Source organism: Triturus cristatus, chromosome 1_2 (assembly GCF_964204655.1).
Source record: "Triturus cristatus chromosome 1_2, aTriCri1.1, whole genome shotgun sequence".
Taxonomy (NCBI): Eukaryota; Metazoa; Chordata; class Amphibia; order Caudata; family Salamandridae; genus Triturus; species Triturus cristatus.
The window spans coordinates 100,078,593-100,092,997 of NC_140580.1; the positions used below are offsets into that span (position 1 = coordinate 100,078,593).

General features: G+C 43.1%; 1 protein-coding gene across 1 annotated transcript in view; it reads right to left on the reverse strand.

The window, feature by feature from the left end:
* Positions 1-14,405, reverse strand: part of GRK5 (G protein-coupled receptor kinase 5) — a 481,725-nt gene that overhangs the window by 102,965 nt on the left and 364,355 nt on the right. The window contains exon 6 of the mRNA XM_085602911.1: positions 776-868. Within this exon, the coding sequence (XP_085459037.1) occupies positions 776-868 (93 nt within the window). The remainder of the gene's footprint in view (positions 1-775; positions 869-14,405) is intronic.

Genomic DNA, 14,405 nt, shown 5'->3' on the forward strand with positions numbered 1-14,405 from the left:
ACCTAACTAGTAATGGGCACCTATTTTATTTTTCTGCTGGCAGCGAGAGGTATAGTCAGTGGAAAGAGCTCGGAGGAGAAGTCAACAGCCTTACGAAGCCGTACAAAAGGAAATAAACAAAAAGCTGTGGAAAACCTCCGGGTTGTGTAAAGGCCAAGAGCAGGAGAGAAGATTGGCAAGTGGGGTTCTTGGAGGTGTGCAAGCGGTGGAACCTGCAGAATAAAGCTTCAGTGAAAACCTAACCAGTGCACTGGCATGCAGCCAGAGACGAAAAACACCACCACCAGGACACATGCACACTCCTAATGGAGGCCACAAAACAAACATAACTAAAATCGCCTATAATTGAGATTCAACACACGTAATCATACCGCAGTTCATTCACGTCTTACTTTTCACATTTCTCACCGATTCTTCATACGCCTTTAAGAAACTAGAACGAGAATCTTCCGTTCAACATGATTTTAGTTTTTTTCTCACATATATTCACTTCTATGAATTATATATATAATGTTTATACAGTTTGACTAAATGAGTGTAGGAGTTGGCTGGGGGTCATCGTGAATGTTTGTATTCGCTTTAGCTGTGAGCTCAGCATTAGGGGGTTTAGGGCTGTGTTTGTATCCCTAAACAATATTGCAAGCTTAGCTTTGCATCTAGATCTTCAATACCCCTTTTCTCCTTGGAGAACTCAATACAAAAAAGGAAGAAAATAAAATCAGTGTCCATAAATTCAAAAGAAGGAGCATAACAGGGGTAGCTGTGTGAGTCTTACCTTTCTAGCCACCTCCACTGCAGGAAGCGATCGAAGTACATGCTGTCGAGGTACTCCTGGAAAGGCTCCGCGCTCAAGTAGTCATACGCAGATCTATCTCAGAGGAAAACACAACATTTATTTTATAATAGTGATCCTTGTGGCAGGAAAGCACCCTTGCTTGTTGGAAATACTTTCGTTTTAAATAGGAGGTACATTGAGAATAATGGGAAAGCTTTACAAAATCCTGAAGGGTATTTACTCTGCTCTCTCTCTTACTCCTACCTCTGCTGCGTTCCCCCTCCAGACCAGCGTAGCAAGGTTGAACCGGTCATGGTTCCTCATATCTAGGTCTTATGTCCCGGAAATAATTGAGTCAATATATCTACATAATATCAATCAAAAATACAGAGCAAGGGGTTAGGGGAAGAAATATTAGAAATGATAGGTAGAAAAACCTGATACACCAGCATGGGTGGATGTGAAAATATAGGGGGAAAGGGGCAGTCGAATTCGGATTTAAACTGGAAACCATACAAATGTAAATAAATAAAAAACACATTTCAAGCTAAACAAACTTAACAGCTGAATTTAAATAAAATAACAGTTTAAATATTCCTTTTGTACAAAAATCTTGAAATAAGCTTGCCACAAAACATTTGTTTATTTGCAGTAGTTTTTTTGTCAAACACACTTTCCTTCAGAGTAACATGGAGCTCCAATATTTGGGAAGCACAAATTAAAGATTCTAGAATTCTGATGGTTTCAGGTGGGGGGGGGGGGGTGCAGGCTTTGTTGTGGTGTCAACAAGAGGAAACTAAAGTCAACAGTTGAATAAGAGGCAGCAGAGTATCAGTGCAGAGGCGCTTGCTAAAAGGAAAGCCTATTTCTATTAAATAAATAAAAGAACAACATGGACAGATGCAAGGACAATGTAAAAACAAACAGATACCTAAACACATTTCAATAGTTTTTCCCTTAATAAGAACTTTGAAATGCAGAGTCGAAATTCAGACTATAAAACATTTAGAAGTACATATAATTATAAACAGCATTCCACCCAAGTAGATACATGACTCTGCGTTTTATTGGGTAGAATACTGTATGCCCTTTGACAAGGTACATATAGGACTCAAAGTATGTTGCTGTATGCACAATGACAGTGCATACAGTATTTAGAGGAATACAACTATTTGCCCAGTGATGCAGTACCCTTAGGATTAGTTGGTGGTTAGAATGCTATAATTAAATGGAAAATTCATCTAGAAACTGTTGAGTTTGGTGATATGTACACTGTCTTGAAAGTGCCTATAGTAGGTAGGCTTGGCCCAGGAACCTTTACCCCACTGGTTGGAGCATCCCCAGTAGTTATCCATTAGCACATGCCATACGTAATGCGGCACTTCCAGACACCCATTTCAGCCTCTCTGAGGAAGATTAGGGGAGAACTGAATCTGCTGTCAGCAACATGAGAACAGCCCTGAAAGAACTGGTTCTGGTCTTACTTGTACCGAGGACAAAAAAGAGGGCTCCAAATGTCATAGGCTGACCAGCAGTTAAAGCTACGAGAGGTCTTTTCCTGCAATTACCCAGCTTACCAGTTGCAACAAGGCCTGAATTGAACTCTGATGGTGGCCTCTGCCTGACACTTGTGAGTCTCTACGTGTGACCCCGGACATCCTGAGGGGAGTTTTAGAAGTGTACTCCTGTTATGGATTGGGACGTAAAGGACTAAAGTTAGAAGGTAAAATCCTTTACCAGGAAAAACCTGGCTGGTGTATCCAAACTGCACTTTATCGTGGTCAGCATCATAATGCACCTAGGTAATGACCTACCACAACCATTGACTATCATTGGCACTTTGTGCTTTCTGGCACTATTTTACTTAAAATTTCTAATTCAGTTTGGGATTTTTATTGTGTTGGATTTCGACTCTATTTCTATTTTGGTACTCGATAATTACTTTACACATTTCCAGATGAGCCTGCCAGCTCGGTGTCATACTACCAAGGGGTTGGCTAAGATAAATTTAGTGACGTTGAGGGTTCATCCTGACCAGGGCTGTGATTGTTCTTTGAGGTGGGTAGTGCCCCACTCCAAATAAACTAATTGCTTATAGTACTGCAAATTACAAGGGGATTTGGCTTGAGGCCATGGATGAGGATGGCTCTTAATTGAGTTTTTTCAATGCAGACTTGCATCCAGGTCACTTATACAATAAAACTTCACATTCAACTTTTTTTGCACAACCATCATGGCTCTATAGGAATCACAATCTAAACATCTCATACCTCCCCAGAATCGCTGATATTAAATAATGGTCGAACGACAGCTTGCAGTAAAGTGTACCTCATACAAAATGGCAATGCCATCATCTTAGCCCAGTCCAGACGCGCACCATAACGAGCTTAACTCAATTCAAACGTGAGCCAAACTAAACCTACACATTATAATGCCTACCTTTATGTGAGGAGAAACTATTAATTCCGACATCAGAAATGGTGAAGTGGCCAGAGGTCCGTGGCCCTTGATCTAGTTACTGGGTAACTGCTCTCCATTTTCCAAGCACAAGCCGGTTAAGACCAACTCTTCTGCCTGAGTGCCAGGACTATGTTCAAGCATAAATTACTGTAATTATCACATTTGTCAACCCCGATCGCTCATTTCGCTATCATCAAGTTAGAAAACCCCCAAGACACCCCTGAGCCCTCTACTTAAGGCCTCCCAAAGGCTCTATCATCCTTTAAGCAGCAACCAGCAGAGCTGCCCAGGGCCAGCTGCAGAGTGTGTCTGCCTGACTCTACTACTACCTCTCAGGCCATCAGGGACTCCTCCGGAGCTCAGGGTGCCTTGCCACCATATCAGCGCTCACATGCAGCCTCATCTGCCTGGAGCTGCAACGCTTGGGGCTCTTCTAATCTGCTGCTGGGGCTGCAAGAGGCCAGCAGGACCACTGCATCTACCCATCAGGCCTCGGCCTACGCTCTGGGTTTTAAACTGGACAAAGCAGTCTCTTTGGCTTCTCCTCGGTCATTGAGCCTCATCAGTGGCTGTATGGCCCACTGCATCTCCACCCTGGGCCTTCAACACAACATGCATTTTACAGAACTATAGAGCTCGGAAAAGAAAATTAGGAACCGCCCCCATCCCCTTCCAAAGTAGGATTCATCTTTCAGAAAAGGAATTTCAATGTTCAAAAGGGGTCAAGCTGATTCAGACTAAAATAAACTGTTTTGAGAGGCAATGCTAATATAGGGTAAAACAATAATACAAGCTTCTTGTAGTAAACAAGGTTACCAGTTCCAACCAAGCCACTAAACTTAAATATAGGACTAAACAACTCAGACAAAGTAAAACAAAGCAAAGATTTTTTTTAAATGCTATAAATAAAATGTTTAAAGAAATATAAGCAAGATGAAACAAAGCAAAACAACAAGGTAAACAAGGTTAAGCAAGGCCCATACCTATATATGCAACTCTGACAGAATGCCATTAACCCCTTCGATGCTGCGCAGATTCCGCCGCTGTGCTGGCGGAATCTTGCGCGGGTGTGGTCATGACGGAATGGTTCCGTCATGAGCACAGCTCAACCGTGGGTCATGACGGAACCATTCCGTCATGAGCACCGAAGGGGTTAAGTGAAGCGATACCACTTTATAAGTAATTCTTTTATGAAGTCAGCTCACCAGTAAACTGGTGCAAGCCTTGATTCACTCTCTCTTGTTAACCGTTTAGGCAACCTTTGATAAACCAAGGCATTCTAATCCTCATAAACCCTCAATAAACTAAGACCTGTCCCAATACTGGCAGATATGAAAGTACCAAAGGAAAAATAATCCATTACTGGGCTTAAACATACCATTCAAAACCCTCCCATATTTGGTTCACTGATAAAATAAGAATTCAGAACAAAACCCAACATTGGCCTTTATATTAATAAAGTGGTGTACAACATAGTCTAGTCCTTGAAATCTTCCCTGCTGTCAATAGTTTCTACTTGCAGTAGAGCCATGTTTGTTTTGGTACTAACAAACATGGATCTACTGCAAGTAGAAACTATTGACAGCAGGGAAGATTTCAAGGACTAGACAAATCAGGGTCATTAAAGCTGAAACAAGAATTTTTATACTTCAAGACTGCACCAATCAGCAACGTTTGCAAGTAGAAAAGTCTATTCAAAGTGCTTCACAACTGCAATGCGAGATCCTAGTTTTGAAAGACTGCAATGAACTAGGCAATCTTCACAATGTTGGTCTCCTGCAGGGTGCAAAGGGTGCAAACTCTGATTGTATCCCCTTCTTGGAACAATGTTTTGACAAAACCTTAGGCCTTTCATTTACCAGAGACTTTGAAATTGAATAAAAAGTTACTTATCTTTGATAACTGTCTTTCTGGTGGCTGCTATACCCAACCACAGACTCATTGCTTTGTGAATATTCCCCAGGCATCAGACTGGATACAGAAACTTCAGAGCTGTACTCTTGTGCGCTGGCTGTTGGTGATGTGTGGCATATAAGCACCACTCATGCGCAATGATGTCAGCTGCTTTCTCAGGCTGTTTGCCCCCCCAGATGCAGAGCCACACAGCAGATCTCTAAATTGGGACCTTTCCAGATGGAAAAAGAGTCCAGTGCACAAAACGATGAGGCGGGAGGATCAGTGAGGAATCTATAGTTATATTGAGTATCCATCAGAAAGATCATTAACGAAGGCAAGCCATTTGTTCTTCTGATGGATACATATGAATTGCTTTTCGGCCAAAAAGGAGTGAGACATCGAACATCATATCCATTAAAGATGCCAAATCATCCCCGGAGACCTCATCCAGGTGCGTTTCGAAGTGCCATGCTTGTTTGCACTGTCCGCCTAACAGTCAGCTGAATCCAAGCCACAGCGATTGACAAACTTTGCAGCATCACCTCCATCCTGAATAGCGTGGGTGAGGGACACTTGCAGGTCATCAGAGACAGATGACAAAAAGTTGGCCACCATGACCTCTAGGGCGTGAGAGTAGCACTCTAAGAGGTAGCTGGTTTTGACGGATCTGAGACCTAGGCTCGCAGATAAGAGCATGTGTTTTGCAAATGTTTCAATGGATTTTGACTCATTTTCAGGTGGAGTAAGATTTATCTTACGTGTGGTTGCCTGTCCCACCAACCTCTCAGGTATAGGGTGCTTTTTAAGAAAGTCAAGGCCCCTGGTGCTCGTCTATGGCGACATGGGATTTGTCCATTTAGTTAAGGTTCAGAACACCGATTTCCCCAAGTACCCAAAAAAGTATTTTTGAGGACTGTTGTTAAGGTAAAAGAGCCTACCCCGGTTAGAGAACCTGCGAGTACATTAGTCTTCACCTCCATGATGGGAAGTTATAAATCAAATCCTTCTGTCACCCACCACATCACTACAGGGAAGGAGGCACTTTCGGCTGTGTTGTGGGAGAATCCAGGCCAGATTATGGGAAGGTGTCTAAGCCACTGACATTCTGTAACACCTCGCACCAATTGCCCTTAATATATTGGGGGATAAAGTCGCCCCCTTCATCAAAATTGTCACTGTATTAGCTTGTGCAAAAGACCTCGGACCTGCCATGAGAAAAGGGCAAAGTATCTGAATCAGAGGGGTTGATCGGTGGATGTGGCCAGAGAGATCAGGACACTGCTTCATTTGAAGTCAGAATGAGTTTGGCTCGGAGTCTGAAAGCAGGATGGGTTGAGCCGCCTCGTCTGGCACTGTAAAGCCCACAAATTAGGGGACCTGTGGCAACTCTACAACACCACTTGGAAAGAATTCACATTCTTCTCTTTTCTTCAACAGAGTTATTCCCATATCGAAATCTTTTCATTGATGCTGCCCACCTACAGAATATTTCTGGCCAAATGATTGAATCAATAATAATCCCGATCACACATGTATCTCAGTGGTCATGATGGCAGGTCCACTGCTCGTGAAAAACAACAGCTGGTGAAAGAATTTGGTCTTCCAAAAAATTAGGCAGACATAAAGATTCTAAAGGAAGCCATTCAACTATTTCTTAAGGAGAGCTCGCGTTCATGCAAATCTTCAGTAATCTCATTGGACGCCTTAAAAGTCACACTGTTTGGCATTATGATCAACTGAAGTGTTGTTAAAAAATAAGGCGATCAATGACAAACTGGACATCGTACTGAAATAAGTGAAAATGCTAGTAGGTCAGCATGTAGACAAAATGTTCCTGGAGGTATTATTTCAAATATACTTTTCAATTCGTTGACTTGACAAAAAATTTGACTTTAGATGTACTGATCTGACAAGATTTTTCTTATCAATTAAACATTTAAATAAAATACTAAAAGCTCTCTCTTTCATTCCAAGGGCCACAAGGCTAACCGATGGCCCTTGATAAAACATTCTCATCGACCCGCTTGAAACACTGCTATAGCACATCATTAATGGAGGACTTGTCTGAGGCACTACAACAGATGTATCTATAGTAGCTATACGCAAATAGCACACCCAAACAAAACACGACCCATTGATCTAATAAATACAGAATGCAAAATATATGTAAAAAACTCTGGCAATAGGGTTGGTACAAGTTATCACCAAATGAATCCACCTCTCACAATCTGTTTTTGTGAAAAGCAGGATGGCCAATGACAACATCTGTCTATTCTGACATGTAATCAAATGGGACCAGACTAGATTCACTCCAGCATCTTAGCCATTGACTTGGACACAGAAAAGGCATCCGATAAGGCCTCTGTCTTGACCCTATCTAAACTCTACTTTCCAAAACTTCGCATCAGAAGAACACTTTACAAAAAATGTGTTGGTTCTCTATGCCTACCCTGTGGCAATAATTAAAACAGATGGCATTTTATCAGAACTATTTCTTCTGGGCCAAGGTACATAACAAAGTTGCCCCCTTTTACTTTCAATATTTTTGTTGGCCATCAATATCTTTCTGCAACATCTCAATAATAACCCTGATATCCAGGGGTGGCTGGCACGTACGTGCACCGGTGAGGCGGGCAACTAAGTGGTGGGTGGGTGCGTGCATGCAGGCAAGGCGAGTGGCAAATGATAAAATATAAAGTCACTTACCCTGCCTGCTACACATCAGACGTCCTCCTCTGTCGGCTCCGCGAGCTCCAGCCTAAAGGAAATTCCACTAACCAATCCTGCTGCAACTCTCACAAGCATGAGGGCAGCGCCAGGATTGGATGGGGTGCCCTGGCTGGACGCTCCGTCAGGCCCTATATGCCTGTGCTTGGTCTCCATCAAGCTGTCTGACAGCTGAGTGGAGAGTTGCAAAGGGCGCATGTCCCTTTGGCCGGCTCAAGAGAGCTGGCCAAACTGACAGGCATCCTTTGGAGGGTCCATGTCGCTCCTCCAGTCCTCTATGCTGCCAATCGGCGGCAGAGGAGGTCACACCCCCATTTATCCTGGCCATGGGCTGCTGCGCGCTAAACGTGTAAAATAAAATGACAATGAAATAATTTGATTGTCATTTTAATGTACACGTTTAGAACCACTGCAGCGGGGGGGGGGGCGATGCCCCCTTACAAAGAAACTGCTGTTATCGCCGGAATTAATTTTTACTTTGCACACTCAAAACTGCAGAGTGCCCTCATGTTTCTTTCTCTCTGATGATGCAGACAAATCTATCCTAGTCTTTGGAGACATAATTCACAAATACTCAGAAACCTCACGCTATAGCTTGAATAGAGACAAAATAAAAATATTTCCTCTTAACATACTAGGTTTCCCAGATTCGATAAAAAAATGCTTAGCCTACAATTGCAACCCAAATTCATCAACTACCTATGCATATGTTTATCTAGCAATCTATCTGAATTGGTGAAACATAATGAAGAAAAGACACTGGCTAAAAGTAAGCATTCTTTGGAAGCCTTGTCACCAAGACTAGAAACAGTAACAAGCATTGGCAAAGCCAATACGTCCCACCTATGGAGAGCTACTGGCTCTGTCAATTTCTTTCAGTCATCTTGTACAGCAGCGCCACTGCTGTGCTGCATGGTTGAAAGTTAGAAGAAAAGAAATGTTATGATGCGGCCAGCACTAATCATGAGGGGCAGTGAAACATTTTCTTAGTTTACGATTATTCTCTAGTTTCACACAAAAAAAATGAATTATCTGACGTCAGAGCTGAATTTTGCTGTAAGCTCCAAATGAAGTGCCAAAAGGTCCATGTAGAGCAGGGAGCACAGCACTGTCTACAGCTTTGCAGCATCATGAAACCCGCTTGCGCAGCTTTTAGATGCTTTTTTCTGGCGGGGAGGAATAGGCAACAACAAAGGGGGAGAGGCTGAAGCATGGACAGAGCAAGCAACAACGGGGATGGGCTGGGCGGATTGGACAGGGAACAAAAAGCAAACAAAATGTCTTACAAGTGACAGCGCATGTGCGGTCTCGAACAAGACCTAAAGTATAGGGGTTAGGGAGCAAGAGGGAAGGGGCAAACTGTCAAAGAGGTGAAGGTGCCGCCAAACATATTGAACAACATAAAACAAACAACAGTGCCCCCAAAACATTTAGAAACGCTAGGGTGAAGGCAGGAGAGTGTTTAAGGAAGGGGCAGGGATTTATCATACCTAAGGGGAAACAGCCTTTACCATGCAGCCTTTACACGCAGGACCTTTACCACAACGTCTTTACCATGCAGGTAAGTATCACAAATGTAAGTATGTGTACCATTAGCACGTAGTACTTCACCATGCAAGTCCGTTTTTTTTTCTTCCTTTTTTAAATAACATGATAGCCGACAACAATTCAGCAGCCAGGAGTGGTGAAAGCCGAGCTGTGCCGCTCCTTTGAGACTATGTTTTCCTTCTTCCCATGCATTTGAGGAACGTGCTATAAAGTGCGACGCAGGCACGTGACTGGTGTAGCCGTCAACAATTCAGCAGCCAGGAGGGGTGAAAGCTGCGGTGTGCCACTCCACTGAGACTACATTTCCCTTCTTCCCTTGTTCTGAGGAACATGCTCTAAAGCACGATGCAGGCCCCCGGCACTTGACGCGCCCGGGCCAAGGGCGGGCCCGTCCAGTCCCGTTATCACCCGGAGGAGGCTGGGCTGGGCCACCCCTCTAACTTCTGGGGTCTAAATGCTGTGTATTTCCAAGTAAAGAATGGTCAAACGGAAAACAAGGGGCCCGAGCCATGGGGCGAAATTATCAATACGCTGGATTCCTTCCTGATAAGAGTAGCAGATGTGCTCCCCAAGGAAATTGAGATCACGGAGCGCCGCCTCTCTAGAAGAGGTAAGAGATCCCATTGCAATTCCTGATCTCTCTGGAATGGGTCCTGTGGAAGAGCGGTCAATTCTTAATACAGCTCCCAGTACACCAGCAGTTATTAATATTTCTACATCCTTTAGGGTCGACGGCAGTCCCATAGTGGAACCGCCGGGTAAGAGAAAAACCGGGAGATCCAAACAGCTCCCGTTGCCAAATCTCGTTAAGTTGCTATAATCATCATCAAGGATATATCTCGGGGGTCATATCAGATGCTGCTCTTACTTACATCCTCTGCCGCCAGGCGACGCCTTATGCCAAAAACTGGAGCAGACCCTTAATATTCTACTGCAGCGGATTATGAATAGATTGTCCAAAATAGAGGAGAGTCTAAAGCTCCTCCTTTAATTTGAACTGGGGCATGAACAATCTGGACAGATAAGGGTGCAGGAGGGAAATCTAAGCCATTCTCAGCCACTCCCGGGGTGTTCTACCCATTCTACTGACTCATCATCAAATGTACGGGTCAAAACACACCCACAGCAATGGTTACAAACCAGGAGCTCAGCTACTCCTGCAGATACCCGAAGGCAATCTGGGGTTGCGGGCACCACAAAATCCCCCAAGAATTAATTCTGCCCCATCAGGAGAGGGTTACCACCAGGAGAGAGAGGAACATTTGCACTGGTTTTAACGGAACTGAAGCCAATAGAGCTGCTGCTGTCCAAGTTCGTGGCCCTATGAATTCCCAGACTACCCTGAACGCTCTGCAAGGCAGAAGCCCAGAACTGCCACTGGTAGATTGCCCCTCAGTTATTATCCTAGTTAACACCAGTTATTATCCTAGTTAACACCCCCGAATTGAAGCCAATTCAGCAGGAATCCACAGGCCAATTGATGGTTAAGGCTTTACACTGGCTGTCTAAATTTTATATGGGTAGCCCTAAGTTGTACAATCATATTAATATGGCTAGATGTGTAAGCTGGGTGGGTTGTGGACCAAAATCTATTGGGGGGGGGAGGGGGGTTGTATAGTCGTAAACTTCAATAATCAACGATTGGTTGAGCACCTTGTGAAGATATTGCCCAGGAACCCAAGGTTTGACACTCCCATTGTTTTTTTTTCTACAAACCACAAATGTATACCCGCAGTTCTCAAGTTAAGGCCAGTCCTTTGTTTACCCTAATTCTTGACATGCCTTAGCAAGTCCATTCCTGCCCATCACAAATAGATCTGCATCACCGAGTGACCTCGAAGCATGCGACCGACCCCCTGAATCTCCAAATAAGCTCCAGGGTGTCACTAGTTCATTTCTCACTCAAGAAGAAACTGTCGAACTAAGGGTAGATATGGTCACTATAAAAATAATTTCCTTGAACATAGCAGGTTACAACCAGAAAAAGAACAATTATGACTGGCTATCCCTTGTGACAAATTAGGATATCCTATGGTTCCAGGAACCTTGGGAAACTGAGCAGATTAATATACATGGGCATTGTACTTTTCAGTCGGATGCGGTACCATCTACAGCTGGTCGATCGAGTGGGGGGTTGGCTACCTTAATAGCTAGTCCAGCTAGGATAAAGGTAATCTCTTTTTTTAATGTCTCGCCTTGTTATCATATTATTCTATGCAAAAGTCAACAGGGTCAGGACTGGATTGAATCAATTTTTATTATAACAAGTTTGTAGGAAACATGGCCACAGTTACAGAATCAATCGAGAAGGATATTGGCCAGCTTATGAAAACCCATCATAATCCTCTTGATATAATATGGTTGGGCGACTTTAACGCCCACACCTGCAGTAGAGCTGACTCTGTGGTGTGTGGCCTGGCTGATGGCCTTGGGGATCCTATTACCCATTTTTGCCATAACGAGTATGGGAATGCACTAAATAGACAAATAGCGATTAACAACCTTGTGGTAGTTGATATTAAAATGAGCCACCTAGATCATACATTTTCCTCCTGGATTTATAGCTCAACCATTGACTATATTCTGGTCTTTGAAGCTTATAAGAGGTCAGGTTTCCCATGTTGAAACTACATTTATGCTTTTAGTCATCATGCCGTGCTTACATGTCAAACACTCCGGGGCTTCAGCAAAGCTTTTACTGGAAACCAATTTCCAAAGCCTATAATTGCAAGGAGGGATGGGATTGTCCTGAAGTGGGAAAAGATTAACACCTCAAAATTTATGTGCAGCATTATTGGTAAGATGGCCCAGGAAATCTCAATTTGCTTAGATTCATCCTTATCGATTGAGGAAATCTCACTTGCATTCGATCTAATTTTAGTCGAAATCCATAGTAATCTCCTTCGCACGTGCACCCGTATGGTGCCTGGTAGCAGCACGCTGGTTTGATGATGCTTGCTCCAAGGCACTAAAGAATCTTCATTCTGCTCTGAGAGAAAAACCATGAGATGCAGCTCTGGTAAAATTGCTACGCCTCACTTATAAAAAAACAAAAGAGCTTTAAAGGAGGAAGCCTGGGACAAGCGTAAACAGGCAGCAGTTTTAAAGAATAGTAGGGACATTTGGAATATAATTAATGCCCCATTCCTTAAAGATGATTCAGAGATCTCCTTAGATATACATGTTACCGAGAAGGCTGGGTTGACCGATTTTGAACAGGTTTTCAGGAATACAGGAGAGGAATTTCTATTGCCGTCCGAGTTTTTGGCGTCCTCATTTGAAGATAAATTATTCTTCAGCCTGGATGAAATGAAAAGTGCACTAAATCAATGTAGCACATCTAGGGCAGCCGGACCCAGTGGGGTACCAATAGATTTCTTCTTAACCAGACGCTATGGGCCCCACTACTCACCAATGTTTTCAATGTTGTAGCCAAACAGCTGTTCACTCCTCCTGGAAAAAAGACAGTAATTATTCCAATTTACAAAAAGGGGGATAAGGCTACCCCGAAAATATATGCCAATATCACTCCTGGATAGCACAGGAAAATTAATGGGATGTCTACTCCTGAACAGGCTAGAGGTTTGGGCTCAAGAAAGGTACATACTAACTTGAACCCAGTATGGTTTTAGAAAGGGAAAAGGGACTATCAACCAGTGTCTCAACCTAAATTTGCTAATTGCTAAATATACTGCGGCCAAGGGAGGCCACCTTTATTTGGCCTTTATGGACTCGTCAGCCGCCTTTGACTGTGTGGCCGACATGAAATTATGGTCAATAATGGAAGGCACGGGCATAGAGAAGTCCTTAATTAATTTTATCCGTGAGATGTATTCTTCCGCCACAGTCTGTGTTCACTACGGGAGAGAGGGGGAATGTACTAGAAACTTTGGAATCAACCATGGTGTTAGGCAACGTTGTGTACTCGCCCCTTTCTTAGTCTCACTATATACCAACGGTGTGGGAGCTGCTTTGGCTGGTTCTACTATAGATGTCCCCATCATTAATTCTACCCCAGTCCCGGTACCCCTCTATGCGGACAATGCAGTGCTATTGGCATAGACTGGCAATTCACTTTAGAGCCTGATAGAGACATATACCAGATTCATGAAGCATTTAGATCTTAGGGTAAATGAACCAAAGTATTTTGTGCTTCTGGCACGAGAGAGGCCTAAAAAACTGCCTAGATTGAATATAGAAGGGAGAAGATTGGAGATGGTAGATACTTTTTGCTATTTGAGGGTATTAGTTGATTCCAAAAGCATGTGGCATAATGTGGTGGCCAAAAGAGGGCTCTTGATAAAAAAAAAGTATTGAGGCACTATTTATATTTATAAGAAAGCTTGTGTCTAACAATGGAAGCAATTAAAAAGATATACGAAGCGAAAACGACATCCGTCACTACGTATGGGCCACCCGTGTGGGGGTACCACTAGCATATCCACTTTACAACAAATCGAGGATAGCTTCTGGAAACGTTTAGTAGGTGTCCCACAATTATGCTTTTCTTATAATTGTCACTCCGAACTGGACGTCCTTTATGTTATGGATCAGATCCATTCTGCTCCACCTTTTGTGGCACGCAGAATGGAGAAGGTAATCGTTAAAGTTAACACAATAAATTTTGGGAGATTCTCTAAAGCTTGATGGCTTGTGTAAAATAAAGTGGCTTAAATTTGTTAAGAACAGCTTCTATTCCATTGGCTTGTCCAAACTATTTGACGATCCGATTACATGTACGACTATTTCAAGGTCAGAATTGAAAGAGTTATTGTCTAAAAATCAGAGGGGAATGAGATGGGAGTCTAACTGTACTAAGTCTAGGGTTATGCAATATAATTGAGCACCTAGAATAAATACAACTGATTTTACGTATTTATCTTTTATAACGAATTCCCAACATAGACACCTTTTATTGAGGTTTCATTTGAATTATATCGCTTTTATCTCGGGTTATCCCTCTAACACTTATTCTATGGATGCTCTTTCTGTCTGCCCA